Source organism: Amphiprion ocellaris, chromosome 10 (genome assembly GCF_022539595.1).
Source record: "Amphiprion ocellaris isolate individual 3 ecotype Okinawa chromosome 10, ASM2253959v1, whole genome shotgun sequence".
Lineage (NCBI taxonomy): Eukaryota > Metazoa > Chordata > Actinopteri > Pomacentridae > Amphiprion > Amphiprion ocellaris.
Genome location: NC_072775.1, coordinates 11736667 through 11755172, shown reverse-complemented (window position 1 = coordinate 11755172; position 18506 = coordinate 11736667). Strand labels below are relative to the sequence as shown.

The 18506-nt window shown below is 39.5% G+C and overlaps 2 protein-coding genes across 2 annotated transcripts in view; one reads left to right on the top strand and one right to left on the bottom strand.

The window, feature by feature from the left end:
• Positions 1-8491: 8491 nt before the first annotated feature.
• gfi1aa (growth factor independent 1A transcription repressor a) lies at positions 8492-12442 on the top strand. The gene is made up of 7 exons (XM_023282019.3): positions 8492-8587; positions 9745-9939; positions 10085-10288; positions 10801-11201; positions 11416-11553; positions 11719-11884; positions 12001-12442. The coding sequence occupies exons 2-7, from the start codon at positions 9828-9830 to the stop codon at positions 12177-12179; spliced, it is 1200 nt and encodes a 399-aa protein (XP_023137787.1). The 5' UTR covers positions 8492-8587; positions 9745-9827; the 3' UTR covers positions 12180-12442.
• A 611-nt stretch (positions 12443-13053) lies between these two features.
• The window catches only part of rpap2 (RNA polymerase II associated protein 2), a 13343-nt gene continuing 7890 nt past the window's right edge, over positions 13054-18506 (bottom strand). The window contains exons 11-12 of the mRNA XM_023282006.3: positions 17077-17145; positions 13054-13327 (exon numbers count right to left, since the gene is read on the bottom strand). Of these exons, the coding sequence (XP_023137774.2) occupies positions 13183-13327; positions 17077-17145 (214 nt within the window). The 3' untranslated portion in view covers positions 13054-13182. The remainder of the gene's footprint in view (positions 13328-17076; positions 17146-18506) is intronic.

Here is an 18506-nt window from a genome sequence, read left to right as displayed (position 1 = left end):
ACCGGCAGCAGACATCGCCCCCTGGAGGCCTGGAGGAGAACTGCACCTGCACCAATAGAGGGCAGCCGCCTCAAGGTCTGCAGGCTTCACTCGTGATGCAACCCTCACCCAGACCAGTGGCTTTTAATGATATATGCGAGTAATGAGTTCTTCAATGGCCTTATAGTAATAATAATTATGAATCAGATGTGTGCTGTCCATTACAGAGTAATAACAGTGATAATAAGGGTCATTCAGGGCACCTTTTCATACAGGGGATGTAGCTCAAAATTCTTCAGAAAATAAACAAATAGACTACACAGTATCATATAAAGCTAGCTATGATTAATGGTTAATAAAGAAGAGGGATGCTATAATAATAGTAATAATAATAATAATAATAATAATAATAATAATAATAATAATAATAATAATAATAATAATAATAATAATTATAATAATAATTATAATAATAATAATAATAATAATGTAGCAAACAATGGAAGGTTTGATGAACATTCATTAGAAATCTTGGGCATGTTTGCTGCCCCATTTCAACAAATTATCCCCAACTGTCATTTTGAAAAGTTTTCTTGACACCTGTAGAATGTTTTTAAGAAAAATGCAGTTTGGGGAATGTTAGTGGAACATTCTCCAGACCTACTTGAATTTCCCTCGGCATTAATAAAATATCTATCTATCTATCTATCTATCTATCTATCTATCTATCTATCTATCTATCTATCTATCTATCTATCTATCTATCTATCTATCTATCTATCTATCTATCTATCTATCTATCTATCTATCTATCTATCTATCTATCTATCTATCTATCTATCTATCTATCTATCTGTCTATCTATCTATCTATCTATCTATCTGTCGCCTTGATATTTGTGAACAGTCTTCTAAGATTCATTCACAAAATAAGTTTTTTTTGTGACTTATTTCAAGGGTTTCTTGAAGGTTTCACAAAATTATTTTCAGGAAGCTTCAACGAACCTTCAGGGAATGTTCCCTGCTTAGAGCTTTATTTATTTACCACTTCTTTAAAAAGGGTTTACAAAGTACTTTAACAGACAACTCAAAAGCAGTAAGTCAAGTTAAGTCAACATTTATGTAGTACATTTTAAATGTTGTTGAAGAGAACACTTTATGTCTTGTCCTATTTGTTTCAAAGACCATCCAGCATCATAAAGTGCTTTAATTGAGACTCTGTGTTTCTCAGTGAGTTCACCATTTGGAAGATGAGTGAGGAATTTCAAACTGAATTCATGTTTTTATCCTCTCAAAAACACCTGGAAACTACTGCACAGGTTTAAATTAAAGACCCCTCCAGTAATATTCAAGCTTTTTCCCATCTTAATGTTTACATGTGGTGTTTTATATGCAGGGAGAAAGATCCCGAGTGAAGTAAACCATCAACACCACAGCTGGGGAAATACTTTTAGTGGAACAAAACTTCTAAATATTTAACTTTGATGCACAGAGGTGGTTTTCCGAGGTTTAATCAATGAACAGAGAGGGACTCCAAAGGGTGTAATTTTGCAGTAATCCAATGAATGGGAACAAATGCTCAAAATGTCCCTCTAGTGCACAGTGCTGCCGTGGCCTGTCGGCTGTAAACACTTTCTCTGTGAGTCTCTGACGCCACATTTGTTGATGCATCATCCATGTGTGTTGTGAAATCAAGCTACACAACAAAATGCTGATGATTTTAACTGGAATGGTATGAATGATGAAATCTCTGACGCCTGGGTGGATTTTAAATCCTGAGAAGGTCACGATTGTTGACATATGAATCAGAATCTGAGGGAAGGGAGATTTCTGTCTGACCCGGCAGCTCATCATCCTGAACTGTGTCTCATGTACAGTTCGTCCTGGATTTAACCTCAGAACTTTGTCACCTGTGTAAAACATCACTTAAGGTCTTCACAGTCTTCTTATTAAAACCTTGTATACAAATTAAGATTGACAGATCAGTTTCAGTATATGTGAATATGCTCTGACTTTATACCAACACTCCACAGACATACTTGAGACTGTTTCAACAATGATTTTTCAGATACACATTAAAACCACTGGTAACTGTGTTTTATTTAAAAAATAAAAAATAAAAAAATCTACAGTAATTTTACAGATTTTTCCTGTTTTGTGAAATTACAATGAACCCTTTTAAGACCTACCATTGTGCAAGTCCGCCAGGGCATACTCTTACATTTTTACATGCTGTAGTGCCAATTTTTGGAGTAATTTTTTCTTAGCTTTACATCAAAATAACCCTTATATCCCCAAGTTTTAATAATATGATTGATGTATGCCTTAACTACGACAATGAATTGCTTAAACGTGCAATAAATCTTTAAAAAAGGAAAAATGTTTTTGCTTTTTTCACGTATTTTCAAAATACAGAAATTGCATAGCTGTATCCCTCAAATTTGTAAATGTAAAAAAGTTGCACAATATCCTTTGGAACCACATGAAACTTATTTGGAGTCTGTATATAACTAGCTTTTTGAGATATAGTCAATTTTGTAATCTGTAAAAAACCGAAAATAAATAACAGTGCAACATTTGCAAAGAGACAACATTAATAAAAGTATTCATTCACACAATAATTGTTTAAAAAGGCAATAAATTGTAAATAAATGGTGAATAGCAATTCACTCTTTTACATGATTTGACCGAGAATTATAAAATTTTTCCTGTATTTAAGTCATCTAAAAATATTGTTATTTTACAGATAATTACTGTGATTTGGAAGAAAATTTGTGTATGTTAAGGACTGAAAAATGGTGAATAGTTTTTTGAACTGTTATTTTGTAGGTTTTCCCTGTTTTGTCAAAATACAGAATTAAATCACACACACAAAAAATATTAATTTACATGCTGAACATCAAAAATCAATATTTTTACAAATAGTAATTAATTCTTTTACAATTTATGACAGTAAAATTACAGTTTTACTGTATTTTAATCAGCTAAAATTCCCATTGTTTTACAAATATTTTCCTTTGTTCAGTCTTTAACATTACAGTATTCCATAATTTTTTTAACTTTTTTTAATTTTTATTTTTTGGTATCCTTGCTGGCAGATTTGCATTGGTTGTATGGATTCTTTTTTACAGTGTAGACACAAAATGCGAGAAGATAAAACTGATGTTGACCAAGGAGTCATTCACAATAATATCTACATCTGTGTTTAAATATAAAACAGTATCATACAGTGTTAGCAGTATAACCATGACAACAGCAGCGATAATTTTTCAATCAGTCATTCGTCACTATTTCAAACTAAATCACAGAGTAAATTCAACCTGACAAACCTCCATTACGTACTAGAGTGACCAACATGCTGACAGCAACAGCCCAAGTAAGACATCAGCAGTTAGTAAGAGTGACATGAGTAACATGACAGTAAAAGTAACGTCTCACACTGTGGATCCTCCTGTTCCTAATCAGCAGACTGCAACTGCTGCCGACCCGCCCGTGAAACTCTGCCGTGATTAATACGGAGTTAGTCAGAGTCCCAGCGTCCCTCCACAGCTCCCACAGTTCACCGACTTCAACAGAAAGTATTCAGAAGAGTCCAAACAAGCAGGAACAGAGAGATAACTTACAGAAAATCAACACCTGATGCCAGCTACAACATGAATCAAAGCGAAACAGCTTAATATCGAGCTAAATAATTGGATCAATTGCAAATATTTCATCATTGAGGAAGAATATCATCTTGAGTGTTTGTCCATGTTCTGGCCTCAGTATTGTTAAACTAATATGAGTAAAGGTAGCTTTAACATCTAGATTATTTTAGTTTGTAAAGTTTACAAAATTGTATTTCCTCAAAATGCTTCTTTTTCTGAGTCATATATTTGCCACAAATGAAACCTTGGAAAAGCTTGGAATATTATTTCTCTGTTATTATTATCAGCAGATCTTACAATGTTTTTTTTTTTTTTTTTTTAATAATCCGCTGATTGTTTAGTGTAGAAAATGTCAGAGAATAGTAGGAAAGGACCCATTATTAGTCTGTTGTTATGTTTTATGTGTGACAAGCTGCCAAAAACTCCAAACTGTAGATTTTACTATCAGAAAAAAAACTACACAAACTAGCAAATATTCACATTTGAGATGCTGGTGGAAGTGAATTTTGGATTTGAAATGATTTAAGCAATTAATCTGTTCTCAAATCTGTTACCAGCTGTTGCAGATAAACAGAAAACTTTAGAATAGTAAATGCACTGTGATATGTGTTGGTGATGTGATTTTGTTTTACCAGCATATTTTAGGTGACTAGTCTTGGGCCATAATGCATATAATGATCAACAATCTGACAGTTTTTGCTTCAGGATTGAAAAAATAAATCCTCTAACGATGCTCAACCACTAGTCGAGGTCTTTCTGTTAATTCTGTGACAGCTACTGAATAAAACGGAACCAGGGTCTTCTGCTTTTGCGTTCGAGTGAGATAGATAATATCCTCCACTGTCACTCTTGGTGCAGATGTTCTCAGCGTTAGATAAGAAAAGTCAAAGTCACTCTTGTGGACGGCGTTTTCATTGCTGTTCAACCTCTGTTTCTGCAGAACTGATTTCACAATTCAGAGAAGCCATCGTCCAGTCATTGCTGGGCAGCAGAGCTCAGCGGTTAATAAGGGTTCACTCTGGGGACAGAGGGTGTGGCTGGCAGACCAAGGGGTCAGGCTCTAGTGTTTTTGAGGTTCAATTTCCAGTCTTTTATTTGGATGTTTTGCTTTTTTTGGGTCCGGCACCGGTTGAAATATCAGCGACAAAACCCCTTCGGAAAATGTCTTGCGTTCTGCCGAATCATGTTTTCATCCTTAAAGTCCCAAACTAGAGTTAAAAGAAGATGACTTTGCGGTCGCAGTGGACTAGAAATGACTAGCAGAAAGTCACACATCAACAAATGTGTTCGCAGTCACACCACAGATAAGAAGTCATGCAACACACTCTTGTCTTTCCTGCCTGTTGTCTCACTGCCGATTGCATTTGTTTCCATTTGCCTACAGAAACCCCGTGAAGATCAGCAGCACTAACAAAACATCCCCTTAAAGTCCATAAAGATAAACCGGTGTAGCGAAATCTGCAGCATGTAAAGCAACTTTAACTCGTCCTGTGAGGTTTTCAGGGTTAGAATGAGACACTTAAAGCTGCGTGTTGGATGACATACTGTGGCAAACAGAACAAAGTTTTCAGCAAAGTCAAATCAGTTCTTCTGAAACTAAATCGAGCTCTGCTAACTTTAACACCCCGCCGAATATACCAGGAACTGCAGAGATGCTGTTCAGATTAAGTTTCCGTGTGAGAGATCAGCCTTTTCTTTTCTCCAACTGCCATGTGATCAGTATTCAACGCCACATGTGAGAACAGATAGCGTGGTGCTGCCTTCGTGAAAACAGATCAAAGTGACAGACAACAAACTCCAGAACGTCGATTAAAAGAATCTGACTCTTGTAGTCATGCAAAAAATGGTGTTTGGTGACATTTATGAAGGTAAAGAAACCCTATTTTGCTGTTTCTCCTGCGGAAAGCAATTAAAATCTATTAACAGTGATTAAAAGTATCCAAGAAAGGAAAAACATACACAGACAAGCAAATGAACTGAAAGCTTCTTTAGGCCTGTCTCTGCCTGTTGACCTCTGACCTTTCAAATGGTCGCCTCACCTCCCGGCACATGCAAACAGACACAATAACCAGGAAACAGCGAGCAGCTTTCTACACATCCACACACACCGATGATATTCTTAGTATCAGGGGGGAGAAATTTACAACCAGAAATGGTTGGAATTGCTGCAAACAAGGGGAGCTGCTGATCACAGTGATGGATGAGGGAGGTGATTTGTGGGGTGTTTACAGCATAAATCCTAACTTCAGGTGTTTTTTTTTTTTTTCAAACCCTGGGAGAAAGTTTTAGGGTCACACAGCGGTTAAATCAGAATATTGAACCGAACAAGTACAGCTACAGCTACGGGATCGGCAGGCGAGAAAAACAAGACGCTTGAGGACCTCCTGTGTGAAAGAAGAACTACTCGAGCAGCGTACGGTAAATCATTCATTGTGTTCACACTCCGTCCCTATCTGGTGGCTGCAGGTGGAGGCCAGCTGATGAGGTTCGACCGGCCACGCCCGAGGAAGAAGAGGGAGGTGTTGGGGTTGCTACACGCAGTTGAAACCGAGGAAAAGGGACTGAAATCAGATTGTCTAGCTGGAGGGAAAAGAATGGAGAGAGCTTATAAAGAAAGAGAAGGGGGGGGGTGGCGTTGAGTTGTGGTTAGAGCTCCAGAGCCAAAGGAACCTGTGAGGGGATGAGATAGCATGATGTGGTTTTCATTGAGATGCCACAGCAGCGAGGAGGTGGAGAGGTGAACGCTCAAGACTGAGTGCCGGGACTAAACAGGGACATAAGCCAGGGAAAGTCAGTTGAGCCACAGTAGGTTATAATGGCATGAATCCACTGCAAGTAGAAAAGTGTGTTTAAGGCTGTAGCTAAAGTAAAGTTTGCAACTAAATCTCACTTATCTTTCTGCTTTGGTGAAGGCAGTTGACTTTTGTGGACCTGAAATGGCACTTTGAGCTTTTAAACTGGTGTTGAAATATCAGCAAAAGTGCCAAAATTAGCATTTGGAAGTCTAAGTTTCCACTGCAGTCATTTTCTTTTAGTAGGATTGCAGAATAAATAAAGTCAAGGAAAGAAGTTTAATTACAAAATATGTTTTGCATTTAGGTAAACCAAATACTTAAGCTGGAAAAATTGAAAAGTTGCTCAAAATTAAGTTCCAGAAAAACTCATTTATAAATAATCAAATGATTTTAGTACATCTAACTTAAATCAGTGGCATTAATTGTACTTGTTAGCCTGATTCAGTTGCATGTTACCGGTTAAAATAATTCAGTTAAACTGGTCTCTTTTCTAGTGCACATTTAGTAAACTCAACCTTATGTGGTTAAGTTTTGCAATAAAAGAGTACTGGTATAATTTCCTCCTAAATCATAAGCAAAAAAATTGCAATAAAGTGGAATTGAGATATTCAAAAACATAATCTGCTTTAGTTTCACTTGTCAACAGCCTCTACTAAGACTAAAAGACATACCTAACTGTTGAATTTATGAGAAATGAAATGCACACAAGCTTGCAAAGTCAGTGAACTAATTCACTGACCTCTTATATTTATCATCCCCTAATTGTCACTTTTAGCTACAAAGGCTGCTCTTTAACCGTAGTCTGGCTTTTAACTGAGATGCAAAGAGCAAAAATCAAGACAAGGAGCTGCTCTGCACCTCTTTGTAAACATTCACACGCATGTGGTATGAAAGCTGCAGCCTCGGGTTTATTTAAAACTATGAGGAGTCCCTCAAAACCTCTCTGTCCTCGCAGGGGCCAAAAGGGCTTCGAGGGTTCATCTTGAGAAAATAACCTCATGGCTCACCTGCAGCAGGTCTTTATTTAACCCTGCTACTGCTGCTGCTGTGACAAGCAGCAGAGAGGAAAGTAAATCCCCCCTCCTCCACCTTCTGTCTCTTTTTCTTCTCCTCTGGCTGTGATCACTGCAAACCGGCTTCTATTTTCAATCACATACTTGCTGTAAAGTGTAAAAAGAACGAGAATCAAGGCCTGTGGGGGAAGAGGGTGAGGAGGTGGAGGAGGAGGGGGGAGAGAGGAGGCTGTGGCAGCACTGATAGCGTCTCCTCCGTCTCCTCTGCGTTTGGTTTCCTGTTCTGAGTCAGTGCGTAAACCCCGAGTTTCAATGTTGTCACATCGGCTGTCCGTCTGTCTCTCTTTCTCTTTGTGCAGGTTTTCAGAATCATCAGAGGGCTGAAGTTTACGCAGGGTTTGGTGGTAATGAAGTGAATAAAAGTGCTTGTTTTACATGTGTGATTGAGTTTCTGTCATGAGGTGTGGTCAGAGAGCCACGAAAGACACACAAACTGGTGAGTCTGAGTTGTAAAAAGTCTGCATTTTTAAATAAACTTGAAGACTTTTGTCTGCTTGAGTGTGAAATCTTGCTTTTTCTTTCTTTTTGCTCACGCTGTGACAAAACTCGTTGCAGAGGGAGGAGAGGTGCGCATTTGCTCTAAAAAATTCCACTGTTAACACATTTTATGGAGTTTTTTGGATTTCACCCTTTTGAAGAAGTGAATCATTTTAAAATCTTGATTTCTGTTGGAAGTAAATGATGGGAGTTATGATGCAAATCACAGACTTGCAATGCGGCCTAAAGTTAAACATAACGAGATCTATAAATTGACGAATCTGGGGTAACTGTAAGGGAGAATACAAGCCTGTAACAGCACAGGGAAATCAATTCTGAAAAGGCACGATGATTTATTTTCTGCACAATGCAAATGAAGGACGACTTTGGCCCTAGTGGATTCTTTTTTTTTCTTATCAAAGCACGAATCAGTGTTTTTGCCTGACTGTCATTGGCTGACTGAAAATTAATTTGTGAGGGAGGAGGAGAAGAAAGAGTGTGACAGTGTGAGGAGCTGAGGGTTTCTCTCTGCAGCTTCTTGACTTTCAGACCAGATGTGGACGCAGATCAGGAGACTGTGTGAGCTCAGAGTGGATGCAGCGCAGACTCGGTGCTGTGTGAGTACAGGAACATGTGTCTCGACTATCTTTGCTTGCAGGTCTCTTAACTTGCTGCAGCTGCAACAAACAAACTCAGTTCCCACATCGCACCAAAATCGATACCGCTTTGCTTTTTGTCTGACCTTGAGCCCAAATCTTGGCAATGATTTGCATTCTGAGGCTGACAGATTTCTGCTGCAAACTCGTTCCAATGTGATTTAATGTATCCAGCTTATCTTAAATGCGTCTTTTTTCCCTTTATTTTTTTTTTAATTTAGTGGACAGCCTAATTGGGTCTGTGTAGTTGGGCCGGGAGGGGGTTTTAATGATGTAAAACAATAAGGCTGAAGCAGTGTAACTGTAAAGGGATACTTGGGCTCCCCACCAGCAGGCTGTTGTGCATAGCGGCCGTGCGCGTCTCATTAACAGGATCATTTTACCAGCAGTCAAACAAATAGGTCATTATCCATCACAGGCTGCTCTGCCCGCACAAACACACGTTTTATGTCTCATTATATCCCAACAATAGATTTAACTTTAAAAAAAAAAAAAAAAAAGCTAGTTCTCTCATAAATTTAAGGATTTATGCTGATTGTAGGCGAAACATACCAATTTAAAGATGCTTTGCGCACAAATCCAATCTCAGTTTTATTTATTTTTTGGTTTCTTGTGATGTTTGACAGCATTTCTAAGTGTGGTCATCACCTGGAAATAAATATATACTAGTAAAGCTTGGTAGCACTGCAAAAAAACAAACAAGCAAAAAAAAAAAAAAAAAAACTAACAAAAAACAAATCTCAGAAGTCATTTTTGAGATTGCTTCGTTTAAAAAACACTCAATCGTACAATAAACGAAACACCAGTGAACAAATATGACGCTCCTTAACTTGCTATTAATTTAGATCATAGATCCAACTGTACACTCCAGAACATACACACAAACTTCCTCCTACGTGATTCAGATCGTTTCCAGTAGATGCACCTACATATAATATCTCCTCTTCAATCTCATTTCTACCGAGACCCTTGGAGGGAGGGGACACGGTGGTCCAGCTTTTGGCCACCTGCCCGGCGACACCTGGTAAACGATACGGCCTCTCTGCGCATGCGTAATAGCCTGCCAAAAATCCCAACGCCGTCTCGTCTGACAACCAATAGTGTTCCAATCTGTCCAGAGATAAAGTCAGAGCGGCGTGGAGAGCGGAGAAGTGGAGGATTTCAGATGTGAGGTGCTCTGAGCGGCGGACAGTTGAACAACATGCCGAGGTCCTTCCTGGTGAAGAGTAAACGGGCCCACAGCTACCACCAGCCCCGGTACCTGGACGATGACTACAGCAGGCTGGACACTATCCTGGCTCACGTGTGCGCAGGTGGGTTCGATTGTGCGTAATCACGCACGAAAATGGAGCGAGTCGTCTTAATGGAATTGGTTATAATGAAATCCACAACTTGTTGCGCACTCAGTCTGAATAAGTCCGTTTCCTGTGTATTTTTTTCCTCCTCTGCGGTCAACAGAAAATAAATCTCAAGGAGAGTTCGAGTCCAACTTGGAGCCGCAGGAAGACGTGAGTCCCGGCTCTGACAGACTGTCCCCCGGGTCCAGGCTGCGGTCTCCGGGGTCTCTGTCCTCCAGCTCCCCGCTGAGCTGCGGAGGCAGCGTGTGTGACCGATCCTCCGACTGTGATTTCTGGCGTCCCCCGTCTCCCTCCTCCTCACCAGGTCTGCAGCGACATGTTCTCATCCAGACAGAAGTTCAGCCATTATTTCAACAGTGAAAGTGGTGATTAGGCCAGTTTTTAAAAGCTGTTAAATGAATGCTTTTCGTTTAGTTTTATGTTAGATGCAGGAGTAGTCAAAACTTTAAAACATCTTCAACTTGAAATAATGTCTAAATAATGTGGTCACGGTTTAATTAATACTAGGGAGAGCAAAATGTCAGGCTCACATAATCATAAAATCTTTATTTTAAAAGACGTTAGTGGTACGCGTATAAATACTTTATAGTCAGTTTTTGCAGGTCTTAGATAAAGATCTAATTAACAAATTTGATGAAAGAATGATGTGGAGACTTGTTTGGTTTATTTTGTAATTTCATTATTACGCACGTTATGTCATTTCTAGAGAGGTCTGACGCAATATCCAAATGATCCAACTTTAAGACAGATTTATAAGTGCAGCTTTCACTCTTCAGTTGGCGCATCCACTCAGACAAAATCCAAATTAATTTCCAGATTCGGAGAAAAGCTCCACTCCAGCAGCGGAGGACGGCCCTTTCAACATCCCGCTCTTTCCTTACTCCTGGTCAACATACTCCGGCTCCGAGCTGAGGCATCTGGTTCAGGGGCCTTATCACCACCACCAGCAGGGCCACAGAGAGTCTCACTCTCCCGTCAGCATCTACGGGGCGGAGGACGGCGGCACCGAGCCGCTTTACGCACAGCGAGGCCTCGGGCCCGGCTGCTACCAGGATTATTCTTCAACGGGCCACCAGATCTGCAGGGTGCGGGACGGAGACGGGCTGTATCTGGATGTAAAGCAGCAGCCCCGCGGTGCAGAAATCAAATCTGAAAATGATTTCATCCGCTCCAACCTCGAGTCAAGTGGATCATATAAGTGCATTAAATGTTGCAAGGTACGTGAGCTTGGAGAGATATTATTAATGATCTTATTGCTATTTTTGGTGATTTTTAATTTTATGGTAACATTTTAATTATTATACTCATGCATCCAGTTTCAAATTTAAATCATTTAACAATGTTTACTGAAAACGACATTTGTGGAAAATTCTTTTCTTGACTGTGATCTTGATTTGGAAGTAATGGAGTCATCCATGCGCTTTTCTGAAGGTGTTCTCCACACCTCACGGGCTGGAGGTTCATGTGCGGCGATCACACAGCGGGACGCGGCCGTTTGAGTGTGGGATCTGCGGGAAAACCTTCGGACACGCAGTGAGCTTGGATCAGCACAGAGCGGTGCACTCGCAGGTACAGGCCTCCAAATGCAAACAGACGCAGAGGTTCCAGTTTGAGCCACGTTACTGCACGCAGTTACCTTTTTGCCATCATAAACCTGTCTGCGTTTTAGGCTTTTCTGCTGCTGAATCGAATATGTTGAGGCCTTCCATACTGACTGTATATATTTTTGGCTAGGAGAGAAGCTTCAGCTGTAAAATCTGCGGCAAAAGCTTCAAACGCTCCTCCACGCTCTCCACGCACCTGCTCATCCACTCGGACACGCGGCCTTATCCGTGCCAGTACTGCGGGAAGAGATTCCACCAGAAGTCAGACATGAAGAAGCACACTTTCATCCACACAGGTGAGACGCTGTCCTTAAAATAAAAAGCCAAAAACAACGACTTACCGTTTTACGCATGGCTGTGCGTAAAAGTGACCTGACGTTTTTCCAAATGCGTGATTTTGTTCCTGCTGCAGGTGAGAAGCCGCACAAGTGCCAGGTGTGCGGGAAGGCCTTCAGTCAGAGCTCCAACCTCATCACACACAGCAGGAAACACACGGGCTTCAAGCCTTTCGGCTGTGACCTCTGCGGGAAAGGCTTCCAGAGGAAAGTGGACCTGAGGAGACACAAGGAGACGCAGCACGGACTGAAATAAGCACTGGAATGCTTTGACATGAAATCTTGCACTTTGAATGTACTCTGGCTGTGCAAATGTTGTATTTTTTTCCCAACTGTCGAACTATTCAGTCTGAGATATTCTGGCTGTTTATTTATCAATTGTGTTTTTACGCATTATTATTATTATTATTATTATTATTATGAAAAAGCGAAATCATTAATTTCCAAAGCTGAATATTTGAATCAGCTTTTAAAGTTTAGTCACTTTGTTATGGATTAAACATTAACTTAAGGACCCAAGTTGTCAGTTTGTTTTTCTGCATTTATTTTCTTGCTAAATTGTAATTAGAATTTTAAAATTTTTAAAAGCGAACACTCTTGTTAAATCATCCTCTGCTTCGGTCCATTGATTTGACTGAACGTTGTGAAAAACGAGAAGCTGTGTTAAGCCATGCAGACCATCAATCACGTCCCTAATCTGCATGACAGCTCAAACTTATATCACCGATATTAAACAGGAAAAAAAAAACGTTTCGCTGCGTGCGCCACCTGGTCAAAACCAAATATTTTCAGACGGACGCATTGCTCACATACCCATATAACAAATGCCATTATGGTGCCATAAAGCCGCATGTAAAGGAAGTCTGGGCAGAACAGCGCAGCTTTTATGGCGGCAGCAGCTCCTCCAGCAGCGTGTCCACATGGCGTTTTCTCTGGGAAAAGCTGGGTGTGATTTATTTGGCCCTGCAAAAGGTTAAACAGCCACAGCTCTAAAACTTCAAGGATCTGATTTGCACACATCTCACCACAGATTGTGTACATAATGCTGCTCCACAATATCTTCACTCCCACATCCTCCACCAACATGTTATCACTGAAATCTTTGTCAAGTAAAAACCACACGTAGACTGTTTTTTTTTTATTACAACCGAGTTTATTTGTGTAAACCAAACACTACAGAAAATAGACGCACATTTGTCTTACTCAGCCGCAGCTCTTGTGTTGTGTATTCATTATTAATATGTCCATACCCAGAAGTGTCAGTGTGTTGGGGATCGAAACAGCTGGACTAAGTTCAGAAGGTCCTGCTCTTGCAGACCGAGCTCCGCCATCAGTGTGTTCAAATACTCCACTGAGTCCGACCTCTTCAAGGCTTCTCGCACCACCGGAGACACTTCTGACAACCTGAAATACAAAAACACACAAATCAAGCACATCCAGGGCTACAGTTTTCGGGAAAAAAAACACATTTATGCTTTCTGACATGTGGTTACATCTTCAGGATGACACAGATTGAAAAGACTGTCCTAAAACTGAAAGGTCACATCCTCAACAGTAAAGCTGGTCCAGAGTTAGTGAATAATTTTGTCGAGCAACACACAGATTAAGCATCTGTCCATGAACTACATTTGAAGGGGTTCCAGTGTTTACTCAGCAAAGATAAGTCGCGCTTTGTAACACAAAAACCTCTGCTTACTGCCTATATGAGGACAGCTATGAGCTGAAGTATCCGGTTTGTGATTTGTGAAATATTCTCAGAAGGAAAGACATCTGGTTAGTGGTATCTGGAAGTGTACAACATATCTAAACTATACACTGTGAGAAACTGTCAGGCCATGATGGCAAAAATCTGTAAACTCTAGAACAGTTTGATGCAGTTTATATAACACTGAATCACCGTAAATAGGTTAATGAGGAGAAAAGTGTGCCTTTTAGATTTTTTTTTCTCTTGACAAAATACATTTCCCGACTCCTGTACAGTTTTTAATGGAAAAATGCTGTAATATGTATAACAACACTGTAATTTTTGCATTTAACTCTTGAAAAGAATACAGTTTTCCCAGTTAAATGTAGATATTGTACTGCTAATGGAAACAAGCTTCAATATATTTAACAAATAACATGGCAATTTCTGCATTTATTATATGTAAAAAAAAAAAAAATATATATATATATATATATATATATAGTTTGTTACTGGTCAAACTGAAGCACTTTTGTGTTAATAATGGACATATACTTTAATATTTATGACAGCTTTAACTGCATTTCTTTACTGTAAATGTAGAAAATGTTGTACCATAATTGTATGGTAGCGTTCTGGCAACCACAGCTGCTGGAATTTTACCGGAAAAACAGCTTTTTTTTTTTTTTTTTTTTTTTTTTACAGTGTATGGATAATCCTGAGACTCCGAGATGTGAGAAATTCCAAGCTATATGATCTTTTTAAATGATACACATTAAATAATGACCTGTGATCATGTACAATATTTTAACCATTACACAAACAAATGGTGAAAATTCCACACAGTAAACCTCTGTCTAAGTGTGTAGGGAGTATTATTCGGTACATTTAGCTAAAACTAATGCAGTCCAATACAACTGTGCTGCAGGAACTACCAGTTTCAAAAAGGTTTTAATATCCAGTCTGTTTCATGTTTATTCTAGAGATGCACAATGCTGGATTTTTGCTGGTATCCAATAGTCAGCCACATTTTAAAACTCGTTTTGGCCGATTGCTGATATATGCACACATTTTTCTACCTAATTACATTAAACACCAAGTTTCTCCTGTTGGAAAATGAACATATTATTATTATTATAAGTACTCTCATTGTGACATTCATCTGAATGATGCTGAAAAAATGCAACACTTTTCAAATATCATTTCACAAGGCAAAAGAAACCTGTAAACTTAAAGCCTGACAGGCGTCATCTGCCTGTCAATGTTCAGATATTTCATTTTAAAGCATTTAGCAGCTGATGCCAGTGGTGATGCAGGTATCATTATTCATTTGGCTGAAGTTCATGGCCCTTCTGAGTTGGGCTGTCTGATACTGACAGGTGTTTTGAATACTTCTTAATGTCTATCACATCCATACAAATGTGAAGAGAATTATAAAACACTACAATCAGATGCTTAAAAAATACAACTAAATATGTGTTTCTACCAGCCAGTAGGCCTGAGTTAACATGGAGAAAAACATTTGCAAGCTCACGTCCTTTATTCTCAAGATAAACAGCCAAAATTTTTATGAGACAGTTGCTTTATCTATAAACACACATTTACAGTTTCCATATGACGGCTCAATCCAGCACCTTTATGATGACACAGAGATGGATTCTCACCATCTGTATATAAACTGTGTGACTAATTCTTCAATTCAGCAGTCCTACATTACAGAGTATTTGCATCCAGGTCCACTTCTAGCTGCTCTGAGTCACCTCTCTAACCTCCTCCCTCCCCCACTGCTGCCTCTCTACCTGTCCTGTGCACCGGTGTGGAGGTGCGCTGCTGGTTAATCTCCGGTTCAACCCAGGGTCTAGTGTTGCAGGGGGGGCATCCATTATTCAGCTGGTCTGAACAATAGAGGCCAGACTAGCTCCACAGCTGCTATGCAGCAGATAGATAAGACACCACACCAAATTATTCATGATGGAGGAATGGAAGGACAGAGTGGAATGGAAGTTAAATGGGAACTGATGAAATCATAGAGTACCAATGGGACATGTGACTGAGGATGAATATTTGCTGAAGGGCTGATTATCTAGAATGAATAAATGAATGATAAGTTTCAAAAAAGTGCATTACTGATGTGGTCATCCAACAATATATAATATGAAAACTTGCAATAAATACAGGTTATTAAGTGGTTTATCAGTTTGATAAAATAAAATCTTAAAAGCAACAATTTAAAAAAGTATCTCTCCACATCAACATCTAGAACCACCTTAAATACACAGTGCACAGTCTTGTTTCTGTTCCTTCCCCGCAAAGGTCAAAAACAGTTTTAGCATTTGAACTTTAATTCTTTTTTTATGTCTCTGAACATTACTGAGAACTTGTGTCCAGACTAATACTACTTTTACTAAACTCAACTAGTTTTCACAGATCTTCTTTGACAACATATTTTAGCTGAAACACTCCAGTCCACAATGTCTCTCCTCTGTAACATAATCAATTTATTCAATGCAGTTTTAATGAAGTGTTTGCAGTCACTTGGTGACAGATTTGCGTCGCACACTGTTCTTCAAGCTGCACAACACTCACTGTATTGTTTTGTTAATCTCAAGAGAGCTCACAATGCAAGTTATGATATAAATGCAAACTGACCGGGGACCACTGAGGGAGCAATAAATCAGAATCAGCCGGGCATCAGGTGAAAGTTTTCCCAGCCGGGGCAATTTAAAGTGCCCATTTTGCTTGGATGTATACAGAGGAACTGCAGCGAGTGTGTGTGTGTTTAACTTCAGTGTGTACAGGGCTGTTTGCATGTGCTTTCTGTCCTGCATCACGGATCTGGAGAGGGGCAATCAGGTGGAGATAAGGCCATGAGGCGTTTGTGTGTACTCAGACGGGAGCAGCACGGAACTGTCCATGAACTGCCAGCAACACACACTCACACACACACACACACACACACAGACACAGACACACCATATGGCATGGGCCAAACAATGGCAAACCATGTAGCATCTTGTCAAGTGCACCACGAACCTTATGGTGACTTCAAGTTAATGTTAGGAAAAGTTGCATGTTGTTTTTCTTGAATGTGAAACAGAAATTAAAGCATAACACAAATATAGTCAGTTCCAACAGGTCTATATCGATAATTTCACTTGATTATATTTTGAAAGTGCTAAAATATCCAATGATTGCATATTTCACAAGCAAGTTTGGTTGTTGTTTATGTTGCAAAAAATAGGAAAGTTGCTTATCCTTATATTTTTCAGATGGCTGACAGCGTGTGTTTCCTGGTAAACAGTGGTCCTTGATTTTCTTGTCATGTTTTTTCTCCTGTCTTCTCTACATGTGACCTGGCTGAGGTGCAGGCTGTCCAGCTGTCACCCTCTAAATACTGACATAAACGGTTCACACACACACACACACACACACACACACACACACACATACACATACATTATAAACTTACAGATGTAGAAGCACCACAGCTATGAGGGTCCACTCTGGAGTTTTGTGGATGATGTTTGTGTTGGTGAACCTGTGAACAAAAACAACAGTGAGCTACAAGACACATGCCATGTAAAGACGTTTGTGTGTGTGAGCAACCAGGTGTCGGGTGTCATAAAACACCTCATTCTGGTGATAAGTAAAGCGGGAAAATAAAATGTGCACAGGGCAGACCAACCACCAAAAAAGCAGCCTTCATCAGTGATGTATGTCTCTCTGACAGCGCTGTGTATATTCTTTGGTCTGAGCCTCTTGTCAGCGGGGCCTCTCAACAGCCTAAAGAGAATTCCTGGAAGCAGGACTGTGAAGGTGCTGCTCTGCTGCCTGATGTGCTTTTAAATCACAGTCACAGTGATTTAATAGCAGCCCCGTTGAAAACATCCCAACCAGCCAATGGGAATATACAACATGTCTATGATGGGAAATGTTCAACTCTGGCACAGCTCTATGCGGATATATGAAGCCTCTGCCTTTCCTTCCACCCATCCTCTGCTACTCGCTGCAGCTCGAGCACACCAGCTCACTTACGATTGTTCAAACACTGTACTTCAGATTCAGAAAACTATATTTGTCCCCGGGGGGGCAATTAAAAGGCAGGTAGAGCAGGCAGTGCAACAAAGGCGTAAGAAATGGAGTAGAAAAAAAGAAATTAAAGATAAAGTGATATAAAATAAGACAAATAGATAGTAACACCCTTGACATTCTTCAGTCTTATACCTATTTTCAGTATTTGTCTATATAATTAAAGTGAAAGCGTGCATACGTATGTGTATCTGTGTACATGCGGGCATGAACATACCATATATATACATACATACATATATACATACATACATATATATACACACACACACACGCACACAAACACACACACACACACACACACACACACACACACTTATTTGGTGAGGGGAAGAGGGGATAGGAGAGAGAATAGGGAGGAAAAGTTTGCCTTGTTGCATGTAACAGCATTTTGCTGCTTGATTTGCTGTGATCGGCAAACAAAAAAAATCTAATAAACACGTAAAAAAAATAGAATGAAAAGAAAATGCAAACTTAGTAACATACTAGTACAAATATGGATGACGGTTGTATACAGGGTGAAAATGGGCAATGACGTAGGTACATTACATTATTCAACACACTGGAAAATAGAAATATCAGCGAAATTCAGTAAAACGTGTTCGAACTCAAAACTGATTTTGAAGAACATTACTGACACACAAAGTCCCACCCTCTAGGCTGACAGGATTGTTTATTTGGGTTTGTTACCCTAGAAGTCTGAATCTGTGTTTTTGAGACCCTCATAAATGTTATTACGACTAGAAGGAGTCTTTACTGCTATAAATAACTCTTTTCCATTTCCTAGTATGACAGGTCTAAATTTCCACT

What these genes read in the sequence shown, in the direction of transcription:
- gfi1aa (XM_023282019.3), top strand. Translation starts at nt 9,828, where the DNA reads ATGCCGAGGTCCTTCCTGGTGAAGAGTAAACGGGCCCACAGCTACCAC. An exon ending in CCTGGCTCACGTGTGCGCAG is followed by an intron (nt 9,940 to 10,084) that starts GTGGGTTCGATT and finishes TGCGGTCAACAG; the next exon opens with AAAATAAATCTCAAGGAGAG. An exon ending in GCACACTTTCATCCACACAG is followed by an intron (nt 11,885 to 12,000) that starts GTGAGACGCTGT and finishes TTCCTGCTGCAG; the next exon opens with GTGAGAAGCCGCACAAGTGC.